Source organism: Cryptotermes secundus, unplaced genomic scaffold (genome assembly GCF_002891405.2).
Source record: "Cryptotermes secundus unplaced genomic scaffold, Csec_1.0 scaffold27, whole genome shotgun sequence".
Lineage (NCBI taxonomy): Eukaryota > Metazoa > Arthropoda > Insecta > Blattodea > Kalotermitidae > Cryptotermes > Cryptotermes secundus.
In genome coordinates, this window is record NW_019745078.1 from 1,914,745 (window position 1) to 1,940,075 (window position 25,331).

Here is a 25,331-nt window from a genome sequence, read left to right on the forward strand (position 1 = left end):
TGTTGACGTAATTTCTTTTAAAATGTCAGGATGTTTCAGCAAGTATGAATGAAATGCAACACAATTGAAATGACGAAAGTTGTATTTCACAATAGCTAGTCCTTTCACTGACTCCACAGCAAGACGATACAGCAAATAGGCTGTAGAGACCAGTGGGGTTGTGAGATGTCAAGGCTCCCATGATTTCTAGACAATTTGCTCACAGCTGTCAGGTTGTCAGCCTTACACACTGGCCTCCCTTTACCCCCAGGAAGACTCCTGGTACTCATTTCTGTTAGAGGCTGAGTCGACCCGAGGACCATAGTGCAGCTGGAAGGATTAGGTCAAATGAAAAATCCAGTCACCTCGTTGGGAATTGAATCCATGACCTTCAGCAACCAGCTACACTACCGCTATTCCCCCCCTCTCAATTGTGTTCATAACAAAAAACGTAAAGCTTTCAAATTAAAACTTCAGTTTCATATACATTTTTTGGTATTAAAATAAATTGTGTTGGACTTCTTTTAAGTCTCTAAAATGTGAAATTTCATGAAAGTGTATTTATAACATAAAAGTTACTCGTACATGTGTATAATTTAACTTATGTTACTAAACAGAAATAAATTTGAGGTAACTCTTTCTAGAAAACATTTGGGAATTGCATGAATGTTCGTTTTAGTTGATTTTGCTTGAATAATTTCTGATTTGTATTACTGTATTTGACTTACAGAATTACTGGGGGTTTGGACTTTTTCCATCGTCCAGAAAATCAGGTCCGTGTTAGAAAAGTCTAAGCCTTCCAGATCTAACATGACCACGAAGGAGTTGAAAGCTATAAATATCATTCCCAAAGGAATCTACTTGTAATTGACTTGTTTGGCAAAGCACTGATTTTTTATGCAAATATAGGCTTTTGCCTAAATAATTCTGATTTATATTGCAGTGATTGATTTTTGTTTGACAAAACAATTGATATGCGATCAAAACACAAACTTCACCAGCCTACAAGTTTGCTGGGCTTCGAAAGCAAACTGTACTCAGCGTGCAGGCCGTTCAGGACGTGTTGCTGAAGGTCGGGTTTACAGACTTGTACCACAGTTCTTTTATGATGTAAGTGAATGTCTAGTTCTGTCTATTATTCTTTCTTTAGTATACTTTCTTACTGTGCTTTCAACAGTATAGGTCAGTTTATGTCTTAATGCTAGATGCAAAGGAGATTCGCAATTTCACATTTCACTCATCTTGCCTTCTGCCATTTTTTCATGACTCGCAGCCTTCTTCGTCTTCCTTACAATGTTTGGAGCCTGTAGACATGTTCTGGGATTCCACATATTGTTCTCACCATCTCATTTGTGGTTGTCATAAATCTCAAATCCTTCCTGAATTGTGATCCTTGAGGTCTATAGTTAGAAACACTTTGGTAACCTACAGTCTGGCATCTGGCAAGCATGATTTTCCCATGTCTTATATGCCCTAATGTTGTTAGTCATTTTATTAACCCCAAATAAATTCCTTATATCCTCATTTTGCTGTCTGTACTGCTTCTATAAATAAAGTAAGAACCCTTCATTTCCAGAGAGAGAAATGTTCTTTTATAGTAATTTGACTCTAACGTGTAGTGTAATGTTCACAGCGAGTTTTGGATGATGAGGGTGTACCTGAGATCTTGCGATGCCCACTTGATCGATTGATTCTTCAGGCCAAGCTGTTTGATATGGGGGAACCTAAAGCCTTATTGGCTCTCACTTTGGATCCACCAGATCTCACCAACCTCGAGAATTCAATCCTTTTGTTAAAAGAGGTAAGTTTGCCCTTTTTGATAACAGACAAATTCCATATAAAGGTTTACACTTGGTTAGTCTGTAGTTTATCTGTTAATTTGCTTATTTTGTAAGGAAATGCAAGCTTACGGTTTATCTGTGTGTCTATCCATATTGTGTCTCGTCCCTCCCTTCGCCTCAGTGACCTTAACCAGATGGGAGATATTCATGAATCTTTGTATGAACATTGTGCCATTAGAGACCATCCCATCTTCATACTTTGTAAGTTTCTGCCATTAACCTTTATCGGACGAACGTCATCATATGATGTCGTTAAAAGTTAGGGCAGCTGGCCGAACGTCATCATATGATGTCGCGGATTCCACACGTGTAAGGTTTTTTTTAATATTATATTAAAAATATAAATTGTTTTTCTATTTACATGATTTTTGGTCACCACCTTTATAAGGAGACAGCCTTCCTTCCTGCATGATCTAATGTAATCTAACGACGTCATATGACGTTAAAAGTAAGGCCAAATTCCCGAACGACATCATATGATATCGCGCATTCTATGCGTGTAAAGATTTTTTTAAAATTAAATTTAAGATATAAATTGTTGTTCTATTTACATGATTTTTGGTCACAACCTTTATAAGGTGACAGCTTTCCCTCCTGCGTGATCTAATGTAATCTACCGACATCATATGGCCCAACGACCTCATATGATTTCGCACATTGCACGCGTGTAAAGATTTTTTTTAAATTAAATTTAAAATTAAATTTTTGCTCTACTTACGTTATATATGTTCACCATCTTCATGAGGAAACAGCCTTCCCTCCTGCGTCATCTATGGTAATGTGGCCTTCGTATGGTACTGCCGAAAACATTCCGAAATGCAGAGTCCGACGTCGCAGCTCACGCACTTCGTACGAACGCTAGACCGCTTCCCACGCGAAGAACACACACGACATCTCAGTTGCGATTTAGAGGAAGCAGGCCAGTGATGTCGACGGGCTTCCTCTAATCGTTTTACTAATGATGACACAGCAGGAGGTCGACCAATGGACCTTTGAGGGCGAGGTGAACCCCTTCCAGCTTCTTCCACCATGTTGCACACAAGGGCGAGACGAAAGTCTCGATGTGACAATTTCGCGCCACAGGATGACAACAAGATGAAGCTGTTCAGAATTGTCAGATCCAGGAGATGGAAAAATAGTTTATTTGTCCATTTCCAGGTCCGACGACTGATGCTGTAACTGTTTGTCATTCTGTCCGCTTTGTCGACATAACCCATGTGCGTGTTATAATCCACAACAACTGATGGTTTTATGGCATTTCCATGCTCATTACGGAAAGTACCTTCTGCTGGAGGACAGTGCATGTTTGTCAGTATGTGTACGTCACGTTTGTCCTTCCAAACTAGTGCTGTCAAGTTCCGTCTCACCCTAACACGAATGTCACCTTTCTTCAGTCGAAATTGTCTTCGTCGAAAATCGTCAGGCAAGCCCTTCCGATTAGGTCTGACTGTCCCACAGCACGTTATGTCCTTTGTCATCAGGTCGCCGAAAAAGTCTGGTGACAAAAAGAAATTGTCCATGTACAGTTTGTGACCTACGCCCTCAATACACCTGCATAGGTCCCTAACTGTAGCATGTGTCGCTGTCACGTCTTGGCTGGCACGTTTCCTGTCTTTTCCTAAGTAAACTTTCATGTCATAGGTATACCCAGCGGCGTCACAAATTTTGAAGATTTTGATTCCGAAACGTTTGTGCTTCTTAGGGATGTACTGTCTAAAAACCACCCTTCCCTTGAATTTAACTATTATTTCGTCCATGGCCAAAAGTTCGGAAGAGTTATAATATTTTTGATATGCGTCATTGAGAGTGTCGAAGATGGTCCGAATTTTCCATAGTCGGTCATAACTGTCGGCATTTCTGTCAGTTTCTGTACTGTTGTCTGCAAAATGTAGAAAACGAAGAATGTGAAGAAAACGGTCGCGTTTCATTGTGTTAGAGTAGAAAGGCGTGGCAAATTGTTCAGCAGTCGACCAGTAGTCCTTTAGTGTGTCTCTAATGTCATGTCCCATTTGAATGATTATTCCTAGAAACAGAAACATCTCGGATTCAGTTACGTCAGGCCGCGGAGATGGTCCGTCTTCAAGTCTATCTAGGTACTGGTGATAGTACCTATTCGTCTCTTCCACCAGCAGATGGATAATCCCCGCAAAGTACAGCATGAAAACGCAGAGAGGGGGGGAATCCTTATTCACGTGTGGAGCTGCAGTGATATTTATCCCCACAGCTACACTGGAATAATTATTCACACCTCTCAGCCACACTGGTCTGGCAGTCCCCAAGTTGCCGACGAAGGTGATGACCCTTCGTCCGCGGAATCAGAATTCCAACTTTCTTCGCCACTGTCCAAATCGGTTGAACAGCTGTTTTTCAATTTCAGTATCTTCCATACGACGTCGTTGTGTGGCCATGGTGAATTATACGGCTCTCTAGCAGTGAATGGTTTACTGCCAGCACAGTGCTTAGACCACGACCAGAAGCCATAAATCGCACCCACACATACAAAAATCTCATTCACGTCTTAGCTGAATATCTGCTTCAAAAATGGTTCATGATGTCATGGGTGGCTGACCTCATATTGCGATGTTTCAAAATCGTTACAAACACAATGGTTTGACTGCAATGAATGAACAAATGACTGATCTGGCAACACCATATTCTGAGAACGTTCTCCTGTGTATTTCTAACAGAGAGAGATTTCAGACGCCCACACTTATACCGACATGTCCCATACGATAAATAAGCTTCAACAAGAGATAGGCATTGTATGTGAGGCCGCCACAAGAACTTACACTGCTAAAACGCACGGTGCAGAAAATGTATTACACTGCTAGAACGCATGGTGCAGAAAATGTATGAATTTCGGGATTTTTTTTTTGGAATGAGTGTAACATTTTTTTACAGATATTAAAATCTGTAAATTAGAATATCTGATTCTATATTCTTTCTACATTAAAGGAGCGTTCATTTCGTTCGTTTATCATAAAAAATGTAGAAATCACACCATTTTCAGAAACATGCTTACAATTTCATCGCTCTAGAAGGGCGGGCATTTAAATAAACTCCATCCAGGTGCCCCTACCAGAAATTAAATGGCCCGTCCGATAAAGGTTAATGATACTAAAAAGGCCTTACGCAAAGAGATCACCACATTTTGTGTGATAAGGGATATACCATGTTTTAAGAGTATTTTTGTCAAGATGTTTGTTTAGTATTTGGTTTGATTTGATAACCATATGAAACAGGTCACTTAGCTTCTCAAAGGGGTCTGTCTTTGTCATGGGATGGGCTTCGGCTGTGACACCCTTCCATCATACTGCCACAGGAGTCCACAAGAATAATTCATCTAAGTAGTTACTATAGGATTCTGACAATGGTGTATAACACACTAATATATTGGGTTTTTGGACTTTATCCATCGTCCTGGTTTTTAAGATAACAAATAAAAACACGACGTTTCGGAAACTGGATCTGTTTCCGTCCTCAGGTGAAGGAAAAGGGAAACACCTATTCTGTTGGGTCCGTTAGAAAGCGCTATCCTCAATCACTGGACGTGTTTTNAATAATTCATCTGTACAGCATTGAGAGATGAATGGGATGAAAAATGGCTTATCCCATTTCTTGGTTTGCCCGCAGGTGGACTAAATGTTTGTCATGTGTCATACCACATAAGTCTGTTGCATTCCTCTGTTAATACTAATTTCACAGTTTTTTGATGCTAAGCTTAGAAACTTGCTTCTAGAGGATGATGCATGTTTATGAGTAAATTTATGTTCAATTTGCCTCAGCACACCTAGGTCATTACATAATCCTGTTCCTTGTCTGAATGTCGCCCAGTTTCAGTTTCAGGGGAACAGTCTTCGTCAATTGTGTCCCTGTACTGTTGATAATATTTATGAGTTTTCCACCAACGTATGGCCCATTTAAAAAAACTAGACAAATTGTTCAGTTGTGTTAAAGATCTGTTTATGAAAGGAGCCTCAATGTATCTTATGCCACTGGGTCCATCAAAGGTGTGGATCATAGGCAGAGAAGGTCACAATTGTGTATGACCTGTCCACTGTTGCATCTGACCTTACCTTCTTATTCTTCCTCCTTTTCTTTTTCACTGTCATCAGATACTGCAGTCTTTCCTCATCTCACAGATGCACATCAGATTCATTATCCAGAATAAGTTCTTACATGATTTCCAGAGCTTGAATTTTATCTTTTCAAATTGGAAGCCAGAAGACAGTACAATATTTTGTACAATTTTATAGTCTCAAATGAACTGTGATCCAGTTATGAACCCACATTTCTGATACAAAACGAAGTGATCCATTCATAAGCTGTGTGGTAGGCCTCATGAAAAGCACAGTGAATTCATCAGCTGCTAAATATTCAGTTGGACTAAAATATTTGATACACTTACCATTGACCTGTTCAGGAAAATACATATATCTCATTTATTCCATGGCCCATCATAATTTTTATGTCCTATCGGGCTTGTTCTACCTTAAAATAGGCTACAACTGCTATCTTCCATATTCTGCCCAGTTCATTAATCATTAGTCATCCTATCATGTGACTCTGTAGGAGCCAGGTTAGTACAGTCGGTATCACGACTGGCTGTGGGTTGGATGACCAAGGGGTCAGAGTTTGAGTCCCGGTAAGGTCAAGAAGTTTCTCTTCTCCACATCATCCAGACCAGCTCTGGGGTTCACCCAGCCCCCTATCCAATGGGTACCAGGGGCTCTTTCTCTTGGAGTAAAGTGGCAGGGATATGAAGCTGACACCTCACCTCCAGCTAGTGCTGAAGTCAAGAAAATGTAGATATATACATCCACTCCCCCATACGCCTTCATGGCGTAGTGCTTAAATAATTAAGCACAGGTGACAACTTTACCTTTCTATCATGGGACTCTGTATAGTCTGAGCGGATGTCAGCATTGCTGAACAAACCATAGATAAATATATAAAATATGATTGAACTGAAGCAACAGACTGCATTCACCCATATCAAGTGCACTGCTATTCTTCATACTGGAGTGTTTACCATATTCTCTTCTGCAGACCGGAGGATTGCTATCAGAGAGCCATGGTATACCAAATATCTATGATGGCGACATTACATTCATGGGTCACATAATGGCAAAACTCCCTGTGGATATCCGGATTGCTAAGCTGATTCTTCTGGGTCATATTTTCAGTGTTTTGGAAGAATGTATCATAATGGGTAAGTGACTTGGACAAATAGTAATTATTTATAATATTTTAGAAACAATTTGGAAAGAAAATTATATTGTGTTCCTGAATATAAATTATATTTCATGTTGAAAGAATAGTAGTGGGGAGTACCGGCCTCATAAGAAACCAGGGTTTTTATCTGGCTCCAGCTGATAGCACCCTGTAAGGTCCCCTGTCTAGAGTCATAGATCTTGTTGCCTTGGAAGAGTGGTGTGAGGACAGAAATGCATTCAAAATTCTGGTCAGAAAACCTGAAGGGAAGAAACTACAAGACTGCAAGACTAGGCATAGATGGGAAGATAATATTAAATTGGGTCCAAATGAAATAGGATGGAAGGGCATGGACTAGATTTATCTGATTGTATAGGGACCAATTGTGGGCTTTTGTGGACCTTGTAATGTACTTATTTTATTTTTCATATAGTTAGAATCTGCATTCTTATTCGCTAAGGTTTTTGTTAGCTCATAACTTGCTTATCAAAGCCTCAGCTGTTTGACAGGGTATGCCACAAAAATATGAAGATGACATCTGAGTAGGAACAGTTATGTAACCTGCTTCACTTCCCCTTGTATTATAGAATCATGAAGTATCAACCCAGAAGAAGACACTGCTGACATGATGGGAACATTCTTGTTTTTTTATTCCCACAGTAGGGCAACTGTGTGTTATAAGGGGAAAGATAGTTATGGTTGTTAAATTACTGACATTTAGGCAGCTTTATTTGTTATATAGGTGCAGCAATGTCACTGAAGAGTGTATTCAGCTCCCCTTTCCAAGAAAGATTAGCAGCATACAATTCAAAACTCACCTGGGCTGATGGTTCCTGCAGTGACTGTATTAGTTTCCTTAATGCCTACAAGGTATGTATTGTATTATATTATATATAATCTGAACGGTCCAGTGAAAAATTTTCATGAAGTAGCACAAGTAGCCATTATATTTAACCCAAAACTGGAATCAGTTGAACCCTTTAGTTCTTTATAAAAAATTTTAAAAAGAATTGGAGAAGAAGATGGTTACAGTTAGACGCAGGAACAGAATTTGAAAGCTTGCCAACAGCCAAAAAATGGGTCACTTTACAAAGAATTTTTCAGAGTACTGCAGACATCTGGCGTAAGGGCTCATACACAGGACACAATTGCTTGATGCATGTCAGAAGACATAAGTAATCCAAAGGTGCTAATTTACTCCAACACTGCTAGTTAACTCTCCTTAATAATGAATAATATGATATATAATTGGAAAAAACGGTTATATTTATTGTAAACAGAAATTAAGGACATGATGGTTACTCACTACATATTGAAACACCATATGTATATTTTTCTGAAAGAACTAAATTGCAAAGAGTAAATTGAATGTTGTGCTTCACATAGTACAATAGGAGAAATGCAGGCTGTAACATCATAGTGCAATATTTTAATATTTTCTTTACATGAGGAGGTGATGAAATGAATGTTTGATTTTCTTGCACATCGCAGGGAAGAGCCAATACTAAGACATATACAGCACACTGTCTCTTGTTATATGTGTAAATCCAGTAATTACCATAAAATTAATATTAGCAGTGGCATAATGAACAGCACCCTTTCCCAGAATTCAAATCTGGCATCCCGGTATTGTTCAGGGAACTTGAAATTTGTTACACCTAGACAGATATATGCCAGTGGTTTCAGACATTCACAAAATATATCGTCTGTCTTCTTCTTTTTCATAGGTGTGGTATTCAAATCATGAGAATGGTTACTTTCAACGTTCAGTTGGAGGTGAGAAGTCGTGGGGAAAGCGTTACTTCATTCAACTGAAGGCAATGAAGGAGGTTGATATATTGATCCAAGATCTCACTCTGCGACTGAAGAGACTAGGCATCGCTGCTACCACTGGATATGGCAGAGTCATTTGGACTGATCTGGAGAAACCACTTGTTCTCAAGGTGTGTATGTGTTTGAAAATTTTGCAATAGCAGTCATTTTGATATGTTTGTTTTTGAAAACTGAGAACCAATAGATTCAAAGACTTGTTTTCTTCTGTTAGGTGATGAGAACAGGGAAAGATACTGGGCGCAGTTGGTGGAAGGAAGAAAATATGATTTTCATAGCACCCATTTTGTATTAACTTTCCTGTGAATAACAGTCAGTAAAGAACTGAACTCATGACAATATGCTGTATATATTGAGGCAAGTGTTCTTACACTGCCCTTGATTGTTGACAGATTCAAAGTATGTTACAGAATTTGATCTTTTACTGACTGCTGAGCCATTTGGGAAATACATTTTATCCCAATAACAGCAACAACAAGGGGCACGCGGTAGCATAGTGGTTAAGGTGGTTTCAAATACCAATGAAGTCATTGAATTTTTTTCAGTTTACTTAATCCTTCCAGCCGCACTATGGCCCTGGGGTTCAGTCAGCCTCTAACAGAAATGAGTACCAGGAATTCATTAAATAATTTTCCTGGGGAGTAAAGCGCGGCTGGCGTGTAAGGCTGACAACCTTACCACCATCTTTGAGCCGATTGTCTAGATAACGTGGGACCCTCAGCGTCTCACAACCTTATGGGCCTTCATGGCCTGTTACAGGGATAGCTTTACTTTTTACTATGGAAGAACTTGGCATTGAAGAGTGGAATGAAAAGTATAATTTTCTGAATGTAATGATGTTATTTCTAATGAAGTAGTGAATAGACTTGGATGTTCAAATTTAGAACCTAATGCGGATTCTCACAAGTATCTTACAGTGCTTGTGATCAGTATTTATGTCCTGACCTGTGGCATACATTAAAGTGTCATTTACTTGAATATGGACCAGTTCAAAGTAAATCTGCCAGCTGTTCCACTAGTGAAGACTACTTTGTTCTGGGAAATTATGTCATGCAGTCTGGTATAAGTTTACTGATATTTTCAAGAAACACTGCATCCAGCTTCAGGGTCAAAAATTAAGCTGAGCCACTGCTTGTTTGTTTGCTTGCTTGGCTTACTCTTCAACCCTGGAGATGGAGTAATCTTGCTCCTACAAAACATCAGGAAATTTCTACCAGATTACACAGCATAACAACCCAGAAGATAGCACTTTTCATAGTCACCACTACGAGAATTTCAAATCATGCATATTCTGATGTCTGAGATGGCAGTCATCAATGAGAGGGATATGCAGAGACTTATACAGAGTAATAATTGAATCCCCCCCGGCCAGGCACTTCATGCTGTACCAATGAATTCAATTGGAAATGGAACTAATATTTCCCAAGTACTACTGCTGCGATCCATATTTTTGACAATACCTTAAGGGAACACAATGAAAATTACAGAACTTCATGTGTGTGACTTCATTTTTCTCCTTGTGGTCACAATGAATCTGTAGTCCTCATAGGAAACAAAATCAAAAGAGAAATTATTTTCTAAGTAAAAATGTATAACCCTATATTATTTTTATGCAACACCAGATATACCCAGAAAAGAGCAACACATGTAGTATAATATGAAGGATAACTTATGCCTGTACAATTCAGGAGAGATTTGTCATTTAATAAATAAAATGAGAAAACACGTGATGAACTGTCTGAAGTAAGCGTGAAGAAAATTCAGCCAGATAGGCTTGGAATTTGTGATATTGGAGGCCAAGATTTAAATGGATCAGATGCATTAGGATTGTTCATTTGACCATTATGATTGTATGTTTGTTGATCCAGCGGTGAGGGACCAAAATGTCTTAAGGACTTTACAGTGTAATTTAATACATTTTTATGTGTAATCATATATATCACTTTGATATTTGACAGTGTACATAAGTATTATTTATCCTTAAACAATTCACCTGCACAGTTACAAACTGATGAAGCACAACACACATCCACCCAGCTTGACAGCAAATCCCCGATTGGTGCTGTGCAGAAGTTGGTGCCATAGAGAAAAAGTTACAGCATGTTGACAACACAGAGAGTGGTTCAGTGAGAGTAATACAATCCATACATTATTCCCAGAGCCTATTAAATTGCCTGAAGTGACTCAGGATGGGTTCTAACAACAGGCATTAAAGTTGCTTGTGGCAAACCTCAACATTAGTAAAGAGTATGGCGTTTCTTTACTAGATATCAGCTGCTCAGATAGTGCATTGTACAGAGGAGATAGACAGTGAATTGGTAGTTTATTACCTTATTTAATTTCAAAGTTGATAATTTTCAGTCCAGTGTGACATACAAGTTTACAACACTTCAGTCTTTATTCACCTTACATGTTTTGATTCAAAAGAATCATCCTCAGAGGTGCACCACTATGATCAGGAAACACTGTCACATAAGATGTTTTAACAGCATGCACTTACGCTATGAGTAATGCTCACTACATAAATTTTTTGTTATTATCACGGTTGGTTTTGATGTTTGCCATAAACATTCACAATGACGCTTCCTGATGTGTAAATTTACATATGCTGCTTTTCCTTTTAAGCGTACTTGCTAGGTATTCTGATTTCCCACTGCACGCGATATGATGTTCACTTTTCCATACATTAGCTTCCCTATGTATTTAAAATTGTATTAAAATTTCTTTTGTTTGTAAAAAATTAGTTATTATGTTAAAATATCGTGAGCCAACATTGGGTCATGTCGTTTTCCTCCTGATGGTGGAAGATGTCGTTTATTTCTCTTGATTGTATGTTCTTATTGTTAGTCGTGTAGTTTACGTGCACACTGTGTCGTTTGTACACGCGAGGTGAATAAAGACTGAAGTGTTGTAAACTTGTATGTCACACTGGACTGAAAATTATCCACTTTGTAATTAATAGTGTGACGGACCAGAATGAGACAAATTAAACTTATTTAATTTGTTTGTTTAGTGAGTAAGAACCATACTATTTGAGGTTTAGGCTTCTCACATAATGAATGATTGTAAAAGATTCTGTCTTCAGGAATGTGACAATATGTAGGCTAATAGAAGTTTGCCTACATTTTGAAGAAACTTACTGTTTCCATCTTCACGGTCTTAAGTGTACGTCCAGGAAGAAAACAAGCAAGCTGCAACCAGAGCTCTGCCTGGAGGCAGAACATTCCTCCAAATCATAGTGAATTTGTACTAGACTACACAGCATCACATTCAAGACAATAGTACTCTTCAAGAACCATATTGCTTTTACCTATCGTAATGAAGTGCCTTCTGAAATGTCTCATCCACTAGAAAGTAAATGTAATGCATTACTGTGTTTCCAGGTGGTTATAGCTGGAGCGTTCTACCCCAACTACTTTGTGAGGGGTGCACAAGGTGGACAGATTGATGAGCGTGAAGCAGTTAAGGTTTTGGTTGGCCGAGACCCCTACAACACAGTGTTCTTCAAAAACATGCCAACCAATCAGCCAGGAGAGTTGTATGCTAAGACCATTAAAAATTACCTCAAAGATTGTGCAGATGAAATGAAGGTCTCATTTGATGGAACCAGGTATTGTGAGATTGGTTTTACAGTTACAGTTTTGTATTTGTCATTGTTGCATGCTATTATTTTGATCCTTATGTACACAACATGAATTTCTTCTGATATTTTAGTGTTTTGAAGAAACAGATTTCTTTCTTTTGGTCTCTGTTAGTAACTTTCTTCACTTGATGCCTCTGACAATATTTTCATTCCCCACCCCCCCCTCCCGTGAATTTCTGAGGTGAGAATTAAATGGCACAGTTCAATGTATGGTTTTGTATTTTTATTGTGAGATTAAAAAATGTCAGAATTTTATTAGGATTTAGATTGTGGTCTTCTGGCTTATGATATATCACATGGTCACATAGTCAGGTTGTGATGTCTCTTCCAGTACCTCTATATAAAAAGATAAGTTATGTAGCAAGGACTAAGGTATGTCAGGATGATCTGTGAATGATAAACCAAGATGATTGTGGCCAGTTTCAAGGTACTGTATTGAATTTTACTTCATAAAGAAACAAGAACTTCAGTCAGGATAACTGGAGTTCAAACCAGGTACTTTTGAACATGACAGAAGAAATGTTGCTGGGCCAATCTGCTAGGTTTTCTGATGGGAATTGGATTGAACAGGCTCAAAATTAGATATACTGAGAGGCTTCTGTATTGGTGGTGTTGAGTTTTCTGATGTTCATACCAGAGATTTCAGTTAATAGAGATAACATTACTTTTTTTTTTTTTTTGTAGCAAAGTGTATGTTCAGTTTGGGCGTTCTCATTACCAAGAAGTGGATGAACGCCGATTTCATGCCAGGATTCCAGGAAGAGTGTCAATGGCTGTGTACAAGGCTGTGAAACTCCGCCAATTGAAAATCCCTTGCATCTTACATTTGCTAAAGTGAGTTATCTGCTGGTAACTGAAACTAAACATGTGATCTAAAGCAGTGGTTCTCAACCTTTGTCAGACCGCAGCCTGGTAAATTCTTTTTTCTATAAGATGATGGCATCGGTATAATTGATGCCAGGGCCTGGTACTGGACCGTGGCCCAGCGGTTGAGAAACACTGATCTAAAGTACAGAAATTGATGGTAAAGTTGTGAGAAATGGGCATTTCAGGGTAAATGTACTGTCATATAATAGAATGTTTGTAACCTTTTGCTAATGTATATGTTCCTGTATGCATGTGCACAAGTGTATGTATGTAAACTTAGTTGTACATTTATTTGTACATTTTATCACTCCTGAGGTGTGACACCATGTAGTTTGGGAGATACATTCCTGTCTACCATACTACTGGCATTATATCCCAGGAAATTGTAATCTTGATGCTCAGTGCTGTATGAACCCAAAGCCTCACATGCGGGTCATTTTCATGAAAGACTCATTTTGGGTATACAGTACGTAGTGAAATGACATTACACTGATTTGAGAGAAGAAAAGGATCTTTTGTAAGAAAGAAGATGGATATTTTACTGAAGTGTATGCTATAGTGGAAACATATACATCCAGGTCCAATGATTGAGATTAGCTCTTTCTAGGGGACGCAACAGGTCAGATGTCTCCCTCCCACCCCACCTCCATCACCTGAGGATGAAAACAGATCCAGTTTCCAAAATGTCGTGTATTTTCTAGTTTTTTAGAATACCAGATGATGGACAAAGTCAAAAACCACATTAATTCCAAGTGTACATCGTCGTCAACATGATTTTGAATTGTTGCATCTACAGTAAATACAGTTGTGAAATCAGGATAGAAGTGAAAATATTTTGTTTAATGGAAACAGTTTCCCAAAGAACAGAATGAGCTTAGAATAGCCTGCATTAGAAGAACTCTTGTAGAGGTTCTTATCACTACAGTTCGAACAAAATAGAACTAACAATACTGTTGTCACTCGGACAATTTTTAAAGAAATAGCTCTGAAATGCTGCAAGGTTGCCACATTTTCCAGGGTTCAGGACATGCTTCTTTTCCATGAAAAACTCTACCCAAGATCTGTGTATCATATAGTCTAAAGATAGAGCAGGTTTTGTCCTAAACTTTGCCCCCTAATATCAGGGCAGGTCATGTTTGCAGACTTTTCAAAGGGTTCAGATAGTTGTCCAAAACAAAGATTTGTTGTTGGTGAAACAATACTACTATCAGTTTCAATAACAGTGACATAACTTTTGAGATGTATTTGGCTGAGCTCTTCCTCTTGGACTAAGGAGCTACATTCTGTCCTGTAAAGTTAACACTTTTCTGTCTGATAATTTTCCATTCAAAACTTGATATAAACAAGTTGATTTATATCATAGCAAAACAAATAAATCGATGAAAGAATGTAAGAATACATTTTGAATTGTTTCATTTTTGGTCCGTTACACTATCAATCACAAAGTCAAAAGAAAGTCCGTCGAGTGTAACAATTTGTAGGTCACTTCTTTATCACTTCTGCCTTACATGTTTCGGTTTAATACAACCATCATCAGAGGCACATAGTACAATCATGAAAACACTGTCGTTGTTTAAGATGTACACAGTTATGTTTGCTGCGTGGACGCTGCTACAATATGTCGACGTGTAAAAGCACAACACTTGCTAGGATTGTTGAATGCACTATCAATTCTCACATTCCATCCGAAACTGCCCTCAAGTTAAAACGCCAATGTTAAAATATTTAAAAATTTAAAANAACATAACTGTGTACATCTTAAACAACGACAGTGTTTTCATGATTGTACTATGTGCCTCTGATGATGGTTGTATTAAACCGAAACATGTTAGGCAGAAGTGATAAAGAAGTGACCTACAAATTGTTACACTCGACGGACTTTCTTTTGACTTTGTAAGAATACAGTTTCAATTTGCAGAAATATATGGCAAGTTGAATACAGAATATTGCTATATGGACAGTCGTTATGTTAGAAGTTCATAAATTGCACCTGAAAGGAACGGCTCCTATATTTTCAAGGCAACCAGGTCTTCTTCTTCCTCATAATGTGTCATTGAGTTTAATATAAATTTTTTAATTATGTTTTAAACTCAAGTAATTGAGCATTTTTGTATTGTACAGGGCTGAGCACGCAGCACAAAGAGCTGAGCAGTTAGGCTTGTGCACATATAAAGAGAAGCCTCTTCTGGGGGAAAGACAACAGGAGCTGTCCAGCAGCACTCTTAATCCTAATCTTCCCACTATAGATGTTAGCTACATACAACTACTAATATCACATGTAAGACACTTTTTATAATATAATGGTACAATATATGAAAAGTGCAGCCTTTTGGGTTATGCCACCCACTTCTACTGGTTTCTTCCTTGGCTTACTCTTCAACCATGGTATGTTCCTCTAAAATATTGGGCTTTCTCCAAACTGTATGGCATTACAACTCAGAAGACTGCAGTCTTCATGGTCATCATTGTGGAAACCTTTGTTTCAGTACATGTTCACATCAAAATGTAATGTATGGGTTGAATTCTAATGTCCTCTTAATTATCTATGTGAGTTGGTAAAATGACTGGCTACAGGCAGGATGTCCAGACCAGCTCTGGGGTCCACCCAACCTCCTATAAAATGGGTACTGGTGGTAAAGTGGTGGGGAGTGAAGCTGACCACTCACGTCCAATTAGTGCCAAGGTCAAGAAAATGTGGATCTATACATCCACTCCCCCATACGCCTTCATGGCATAGTGCGTAATTAGTTAAGCACAGAGACAACTTTACATTTCACAGGCAGGATGATTGGGATTTCATTGTTTACTGGAGCAGGGAATATTTTTCTTCACTACCATATTTCTTCAAGTTCTTGTTCCTGCCCGTCCTTCTAGTCAATGGGGTATTGGACACTCATCATTTCCTAGAGGTGTAGGATACCTCCATCCATCTTTTCAATGAGCATTTGAAGCTTGCTCCCCAGAATTACAGCAGCCAGAGCAGGGAGCTGGCCACACACCTCTCACATCTAATTTTGACACCAATTAAATGGCTTGAAACACACCAAACTTACACTTCATGATCTTATTGTCATGGGTGAAGTCAAACAGTCTGTTTGGAAATGTTTTTCTTTTCTTTCTTTATGAACATATATCATTTGCTTTATTTGTCTTTCAAGCAAGCTTGAAGTAAAATTTTCCATTTCTCAGAGATATCTGATGATTTACTCTGACATGTCAGGAATAGCATTAAGGAAATGGTGTAAATTCAATGTTTGGTGTTAAGACTATTTCTTCAGCCTTCTTTCTCAACATTGGACATTGAGAATTGGTGTATGTAATGCTCATTTTTGCATAAGCAGCTGTAGGACCTTTGATTCAATGTTCTTATAGAAGTTTTGTAATACCGCCTCTCCCCACCTTCATAATGTTATTTTACATCAACTCTGGTCTGCTAAGTTGTTCCACAGCCCTTGTATATGTTACATGTCACTGACCGTCCACTTTTTAATGGTCTGTGTTTTATCATAAACTGATGTCTTATGTTTTATGTTTGTTTCTGTAGTGGTGCATGCATCTGTATGTAATTCATAAGTCAGTTTACTTTCACACAGCCTCACAAAGTTCAGCACATGTGTTCACTGTACATAACCTTGCACACAAAGCTCACACAACACACAACCAGCTAAACACATGGAGAAGTTCTGAAAGTTACTGCTGCTAATTCCTCCAAGCTTCTACTCACCAAGTGCCACTGAGTGCTGCTAGGCATTGTGACATGTTTGATTTATGTGTCCACTTTGTTTCTCTTCTATGTCATCATTGTCCCCCCCTCCATGTGTGCGTGATGCATGTTTTTAAAATTGCTCTTCTTAGGTAGGATATCTCTCTATGTTTGGGAAACATTTTGAATGGGATATAAATATGTTATGGTATTAATTCACTGGTTTAACATTTTAGGCAGGAAAGCATTTTAATTTGGATCTCCATAAACTGGACCTGCTGTGCAGATACTTGTGACTGAAGCTTTTGTCCCATTACATTTACATGTACCATTCTCTTAGTCTGTTGTGTTGCAGTTTTCACATTCTCTGATATTTCCTTGTTTAATGCTGTTAGAGTGGCATTAAAGATGTAACCGTTCCTCCCCTCTATGTGTCACCACTCTGTGCTAGTACTGTAATCATAATTGTTAACATTATTATTAGTTCAAGCTACGGCACACATCTGTTTTAAGATATGTCATTTACTATAGTTCACTTGCGGACTGAAATCACGGAGTTTGTTTGTTTGTATGATTTCAATTATTCAAGCTTCTGCCCCCCACCCCCACCCCAAGCCCAAATAATTATGATTATACTTCATCTCAAGCTTGTTACATTTTTTGTTACTAAACAATTTCACAACATTCAGCTTGTTTTATGTGTTTTAGATTGTAGACCCAGGTCATTTTTGGGCTCATAGTGCTGATACCAGTTCATCTCAGCAACAGGTCTGGCTTTTTCAAAAGCTAAATGAGAAATCAGACCTATTGAAACCGCTCACTGAACTACCACAAGTTGGCAAGATCTATGCAGCGCCATACACAGAATATTCACAAACCAACTATTACCGTGCCAGAGTGGAATCTGTCAGTTCCAGGAAAGGCGAAGGCAATGTTATTCAGGTTAGTTATGCAGTTGACTTCATGGCAAAGGAGAAACAGAAGTTACAACCTAGTAAGATGTCTGTACATTTTACAGAATTCACCATTGTTTTCCTATGTAAATATATAGTAAATATATAGCACATATTTCTTTATTATGAGTTCAGATTAAAAATTAATTTAAATATTATACATTTGAATTCCCTTGGTGGAAATGTGATTAATGTAAGGGTAACAGAGGTTTCATTGTGTGTAACATGACAGATATTTAAGAAAATGACCAACTTGTCACAGTTTTTTATATTACCCTCTAGCCCAGATTCCAAAAACTTTTATCTGCTCTGGAGCTCTTTCAAACTTGGAAACACTTGATGGATCCACAGACCATTAAAATGCATGTATTAAAAATTAAATATGGCAAATATATTTATGTTAATCTAAAATCAAAGAGAAGTCTTAACACTTCTTGAAGTATAATACAGCCAATTGGAATTTAATGATTTGGTGTGAAATGTATTGTAACTTAATGCTGTATTTGTTATCCTTTTACATAATTTTATCACTTGATATGTATATGCAAACACACTCTTCAGTACAGCTGTGCATGAGGTTCCTCGTTCAACTTGTTTGGGTTACTAACTAATATTTTAAGAATTATTTTTACCATTACTGTACTTATTTCATGAGGTCTGTAGTAATTTTTGAGAAAAAATAGAGAAATAGCCATTTTTCACTGTGCTTAGCTTTAGTGCGAGGAATGGCACTATTTCCCCACACCCACACCCTTATTAAAAAGTTGGGGAGTTGAGAGTTCATTTTGTATGTAGCATCTTGTCTCTCACAGAATTTAATTTTTGTGGCTACATTCCTTAGACTGCCTGATCAGTGGAAGGAGTCTATTATTGTACCAGTTCACAAGAAAGGTGATAAAACTGAATGTAGTAATTATCGGGGGATATCACTGCTATCAACTTTATATAAAATTTTGTCCAATATTCTTCTTTCAAGGTTAGGTCCATATATAGATGAAATTATTGGGTATCATCAGTGTGGGTTTCGATGTAACAGATCAACTACAGATCAGATCTTTTGCATTCGTCAGATATTGGAGAAAAAATTGGAGTATGATGAGACAGTACATCAGCTATTCATAGACTTCAAGAAAGTCTATGATTCAATTAGGAGGGAAGTATTGTACAATATTCTAATAGAGTTTGGGATACCCATGAAACTAGTTAGGTTGATTAAAATGTGTTTAAACGCAACGTATAGTAAAGTCCATGTAGGTAAACATCTGTCTGATAAATTTCCTATCCAGAATGGTTTAAAACAAGGAGATGCTTTATCACCACTCCTTTTCAACTTTGCCTTAGAATATGCAATTAGGAAGGTCCAGGGAAACCAGGTGGGACTGAAATTAAATGGGACACATCAGCTGTTGGTCTACACCGATGATGTGAATCTACTGGGTGATAGTGTAGATACCATAAAGAAAAACACACAAACTTTAATTGATGCAAGTAAAGAGGTTGGTCTAGAAGTAAACACAGAGAAAACTGAGTATATGTTACTGTCTCGTCACCAAAATGCAGGGCAAAATCATGACATAAAGATAGGAAACAGATGTTTTGAAAATGTGGCACAGTTCAGATATTTGGGAACAGTGATAACAGATCGAAACCTGATTCAGGAAGAAATTAAGAGGCGATTGAACTCGGGTAATGCTTGCTACCATTCAGTCCAGAACCTTCTGTTTTCTCGTCTGTTGTCCAAAAACATAAAAATTAGAATATACAGAACTATAATTTTGCCTGTGGTTCTGTATGGGTGTGAAACTTGGTCTCTGACATTAAGGGAGGAACATACGTAGACTGAGGGTGTTTGAGAACAGGGTGTTGAGAATATTTGGAACGAAGAGGGATGAAGTGACAGGAGGTTGGAGAAAACTGCATAATGAGGAGCTTCATAACTTGTACTCTTCACCAAGTATAATTAGAATGATCAAGTCAAAGGGGATGAGGTGGGCAGGTCATGTAGCATGAATGGGGGAGACGAGGAATGTGTGGAGGATATTGGTGGGTAAGTTGTGTGAAATGGGAGAAGTGTGGTTGTTGGTTTGAATATATCATTTTGTGGTATTTGTCTATACAGGTGTTCTTCATTGATTATGGAAATACAGAAGCAGTAAAGCTTTCTGATTTGCGAGATTTTGATGATGAAACTATTAAAGATGACATCCTTGAAGTTCCAGCCCAGGCATTTGAATGTACCCTATCAGAAATTCAGCCATCTCTCATCCATAATTCACAAGGTCTTTGGACTAATGAAGCCCTGAATGAGTTCAGGAGAGTAGTTCAAGGAAAAGTGTTCTATGGCAAGGTAAGATGATTAGAATAGTCATTATACCTACAGTTCTCTAAACGTTTTATGATGGGCTGAACTTATAGCTGAAATTGGGGGAACAAGAAATGCATTTATAATTTTTTATGAAGAAACCTTTTGACCACTGTCACTTATGTGATTAGATAGGAGAATAATAGTAGTAAAATGATTGTAAAGCTATACAGCAAGACCTTGTACTTACATTCCCACAATGTATTTTTTCCATAATTTACAGCTTTCTTTTCTCTCTCTCTCTATTCCATTCGTTTTCCAACCTTGTCAGTAGTTTACATTCCTGCAAAATATGTCATTTCGCTTGAATTTCCTGAGTTTTATGCTCTTTCTTTTTTGTATATGTATACTGCTAAACTTTTCTGTTCAACCATTGTTACTCTGACCAGTTAATTACCATCTTGCTCATTTTATCTTTCAAATTGTTATTATTTTCAGGTTAACTGACATTATTTAATTTGATAGCTGAATTTGTTGCACTTGTTTTATTTGAATTTGCATATTTAATAAGGCATGACATTAGCACAAAAGGAAAAAAACTCAACCTACTACAGAACCTTGACAGGCACATGGGGACTCATATTTCCTTGTCAAAGCAACTTGTACTTTCATCATGAACTGTGGATACGAAAGTTGAAAACCATCATGCCATTGAAGACAATGCAGATCAGTTCATATCAGACTGATATGAGTAAGAATAAAAACAAAAATGTTTTCATAAATTCAAGTTTGAAGAAGCAGAGAAGATTTTGTGGAAAATTTTCATAGTGTGAGGCAGATTATTTATTTTTTTTTTGCATCATGATACTTTATATTTTTATCTCTGGTGAATAATGCAGTAAAAATGTTTATACATTTTGTTACAATTTACCCGCATTATTTGCAAAGCATTCCAATTTAGTGTTAAGGGCAAGCTAAGCACCAAACATGATTTTTGCATTTCCTGCATTTTACACCTTCCCACAATTACATAATTTTTCATCAACCTTCAGAAAAGTTTAAATAAGGGATTCCACCATAGATACTGAGGATGTGTGCTGGATGGAACTGTGCTAGGGCAGAGAGGTCTATATAGTATAAAACTGTTGTTTCCAAAACAATGAACTTTGCATCAGTTAAATAACGATGAACTGCTTTGGGAATACAGTGTGCATAGAGTTTGTTAGATTTTTGGGAAATTAATACTTACTGTGAAACCAATTTAAGGAATGCCACTTTTTACATTTAGATTTTCTCTCCTTAAGATTCTGTCTTGTGTAATTAAAATGTTTTTTTAGTACAAGCATAACTTCTAATCAGTTTGTTTTCCATGAAGTTAGTTAATAAGGTATACGTGTAATTTATCGTTATTGTTATTTTATTTATTCATTATAAACAAATATCACTAGGGAGCATTTATTTCATATACATACACTCAATATGTCATGTTAGGTATTCTTATGAAGAAGATTTACTATTGATTCTTACACTATCTTATAGTATTTATTTTTCTTTGATAATTTAAAATGCACTATGCTACAAGCCAGAAGGTCACGAGTTCAAATCCCAATGAGGTCACTGGATTTTTCAATTGACCTAATCCTTCCAGCTGCGCTGTGGCCCTGAGGTCAACATAGCCTCAGTATCAGGAATCTTCCTGCGAGTAAAGTGTGGCTGGTGCATAAGACTGAAAGCCTCACCACCATCTGTGAGCCCTATGGGCCTCTGCAGCCTGTTGCAGGGTTAGCTTTACATTTTTTCCCTCTTCTTCTCGTTCAGGTATACTCTGTGGTGCATGGAGTAGTATCTCTGGAGCTGATCAGACAAAGCCTTTCATCTAGTCAGCAAGTGAATATCAACCACTGGCTAATTGAGAAAGGTTATGCTCAGCGAGCAGATGAAAGCTACCTCTCTAAAGTAAGTGTTCAAGAGTAATAATTAAAGTGACTTAATTGGCTTTGTAATACAGTGGAATGCTTTTAAAGGAATTCAGCAAATAAAAAAGGATCAATTCAAACAGCAGTTGCTACAGTGAAAACTACTGAGAATGTGAATGATATTTTGAAAAGTACATTGCCTCATAAATTAATAAGTGTACATCATATAATCTGCATTAAACTGAAGAAACATTTTACCCATTTTAGGCTTATTTGCCACCCTGTGGAGCACCTGTTAAAATTACTTTGTCTGCTCACACAAAATAACTTGAGAACCACTCAGTTGATTTTTATGAAATTTTATTTTGGTAAGTTTCAGTAAAACTTGATAACATATTCCACAATTGGTGAAAATCAGACAAAGATAACAGACATTTTACATGAAGACTGTTTGCATTTCTCTTCATAACAAGCATAACTCCTTAAGTATTATTTATTGAGGTAAAAAATGTTTTGAATAAAATTTATAGAGAAAAGTGAGAAGCACATTCTGTTCCCAGTACTTTATTTCTGTTACAAATTTGGCATACTTAAACAGGAATTTTTTTTAGGTAATGCATGAATTTCCTAACATATTGTCTTATGTATGGGTGACTGTAAATGGGATTTGGATTGGAGGTTGGATTTATTGACCACTTATGCACTCAACTCATAACAACATGTAATTATAGCACAATCACTAATCTCCACACTTTACATTTCACTGTTATACACAGTCTAGTGTTAGTCTGTTACAATCTCCACTAGTCAATTCCTGGTAATGACATCTAGCAGTGGAGATTCTTCACCTTCCACACTCATGCCATTGCCCACTGACTAATACTCCACAACTGAGCTCAGCTGCACTGAGTAAGTCTTCTGTGCCCAGACTAAGGACCAGGCTGGCTGCCATCTTACACCAACCTCCTAGTCTTTGCTTGACAGACTCCCTTACAACTGATTAACTAAATTCTAAACTTGTCTTGTTTATAACATCTCAGCATGGATTACATAGAAAGCACAGTTTCCAGCAGTTCCTCTGTTGTGAATTTGCCGCCATGGGAATATTTGTTTCGTGGTCATTACCTAGTAACGGGTCTACACACCAGAATATATTCAAGAGTCAACAGTGGTCCTCAAATACCTGCAAAGATTACCAAACAATCAGCAGTCATTTCTTGAACATATGTTACCAATCTGTTATTCTGAGTAATGATTAAATTGAAGCTTCCTCTCACCTGAATATATAGGTCTGCATGTCATTGAATAGATATTTAAGTAAAATATAATGTTCTGTGAGTGCATGGGTACTGGCTGGAGCTTGTCTGAATAAGTGATTAAAATACTTGAGCATGGTTATTAGCATGTCATTATAATTTATACTGAAAGTGCCTGTTAAATACTGTATAAGATTACAATTTTGTTCGTGGAACTGAGTTACCTTTCATTTGAAACCTAACCTATAAATGTTGTGAAATTCACAACATAGTGTCACTGTTTTGCTCATCATGTTGCACATCATTCCAAATCTGTTGTTTCTGTATACCCAATACTGGTTATTATATTTTGGCATGTAGACCCATTGCTAGCCAACAACCTTGAAACAAACAGCCAGACCACAGCCATTACTAGGCAACTGCCTGTAAACAGCAACAGAATAATGGTGTTTTCTGTGTGGTCCATGCCAATATGTTATAAGCAGGTCAGTTAGCTAATGAGTTGAGCTGAGTTGAGTTAGTTAGTTGGTTGGATGGTGAGTGATTGAGTGAGTTAAAGAGCTGCTGATGCTTAGTCATTGTGAGCTGTTGCTGTGAGAAACTAATAGGTGAGTTTGGGGATAATTCGGGAACCCAGAGAAATGTGTCGCTGGGGTGGGTTTTCTCCGAGTACTTCGGTTTCCCCTGCCAATCTTCATTCCACCAAGTTCTCCATCATCATAATCACCCGGGGCAGGTACAGTAGGCCAATCAGTGGCCACCGTGCTGAGTGGACCCAGCTGGACTCCATCCCCCACTGAGCGAATTAAAAAAAAAACAGAGGAAGGGAAATGTCTGCTGTTGGAAGCTGCTACTGAACAACAGCTAGAGAAGACATCACTATGGACCCTGGTCTCTGTGTGGGTGTGGGGGGGGACACTCTCACGCTGTATCATAGGGTCCAATAAATCCAATCATCAATCCAAAACCCATCTGTAGTTACACTCATACACATGACAATATTATGGAGTTCTGTTTCATTATGCATATTGAAAATATTTATTTAGTCAAATTGATTACAGGTATGAGCTGAAGAATGTATTCTTACATAAAGATTTTCCTTAACTCAACACTTGTTTTATCAGTATTTCACTGATTTGGTCTCTTATTATTCTTCAGCATATCAGAAGGTGTGATACAGATCATGCAGATACATCTTCAAATTTAAATTTTGTAGATTTTTTGGTGGTTAAGGAGTTTAAAGTTGTCACCTCCCCTCTCCCCCTAAATTTTTAACACATTCTACAAATCGAACCAAAATTTTGAAAAATTACCTTAAATTTGTGTATACCCTGCTTTGGTAGTGGTGTTTTCTCCACACTGGATGTAATGGTTCTGCCAACATGACACTGTTCTCCTGAAATTAAATAGTGGCATATTTTCCATCCTGAGTGTAATAGGTACACCAATATATAAGGAGCAGTCAAATGAAAAAGGGTCACCACGCATAACTCACATGGCGCACAAGTTGGTAACACTTGAATTTGCTTACGGTATGAACATCTGATGGGGACTCAGGAAAGCACGGTGACAGCGTGCCCTTGCACACTAGTCGTTTGTTTATTGCTGGAAGTAAGGTTAGTGCTACGTGTGGTCGTCCAACATCAGTAATGGAGGCAGGTAAAGAAGAACAGCGAAGTGTAGTGCACTGTTTGACTACTGAAGGAGTAGGAGGACGAGAAATTCATCATCGTATGTCTGTTGTTTACGACGAACACAGCATCTCACATTCGCGTGTGCTGGCATGGCATAAGAGATTCCGAGAGGGACGTGTGTCACTGCAAGATG

At 37.8% G+C, this 25,331-nt stretch overlaps 1 protein-coding gene across 1 annotated transcript in view; it reads left to right on the top strand.

Annotated features, from left to right (window-relative positions):
* LOC111874813 (probable ATP-dependent RNA helicase spindle-E) overlaps nt 1-25,331 on the top strand; it is a 60,327-nt gene that overhangs the window by 20,676 nt on the left and 14,320 nt on the right. The window contains exons 8-18 of the mRNA XM_023870619.2: nt 923-1,089; nt 1,613-1,780; nt 6,870-7,032; nt 7,777-7,904; nt 8,762-8,977; nt 12,248-12,474; nt 13,192-13,341; nt 15,496-15,652; nt 17,786-18,019; nt 20,150-20,377; nt 22,151-22,288. Of these exons, the coding sequence (XP_023726387.1) occupies nt 923-1,089; nt 1,613-1,780; nt 6,870-7,032; nt 7,777-7,904; nt 8,762-8,977; nt 12,248-12,474; nt 13,192-13,341; nt 15,496-15,652; nt 17,786-18,019; nt 20,150-20,377; nt 22,151-22,288 (1,976 nt within the window). The remainder of the gene's footprint in view (nt 1-922; nt 1,090-1,612; nt 1,781-6,869; nt 7,033-7,776; nt 7,905-8,761; nt 8,978-12,247; nt 12,475-13,191; nt 13,342-15,495; nt 15,653-17,785; nt 18,020-20,149; nt 20,378-22,150; nt 22,289-25,331) is intronic.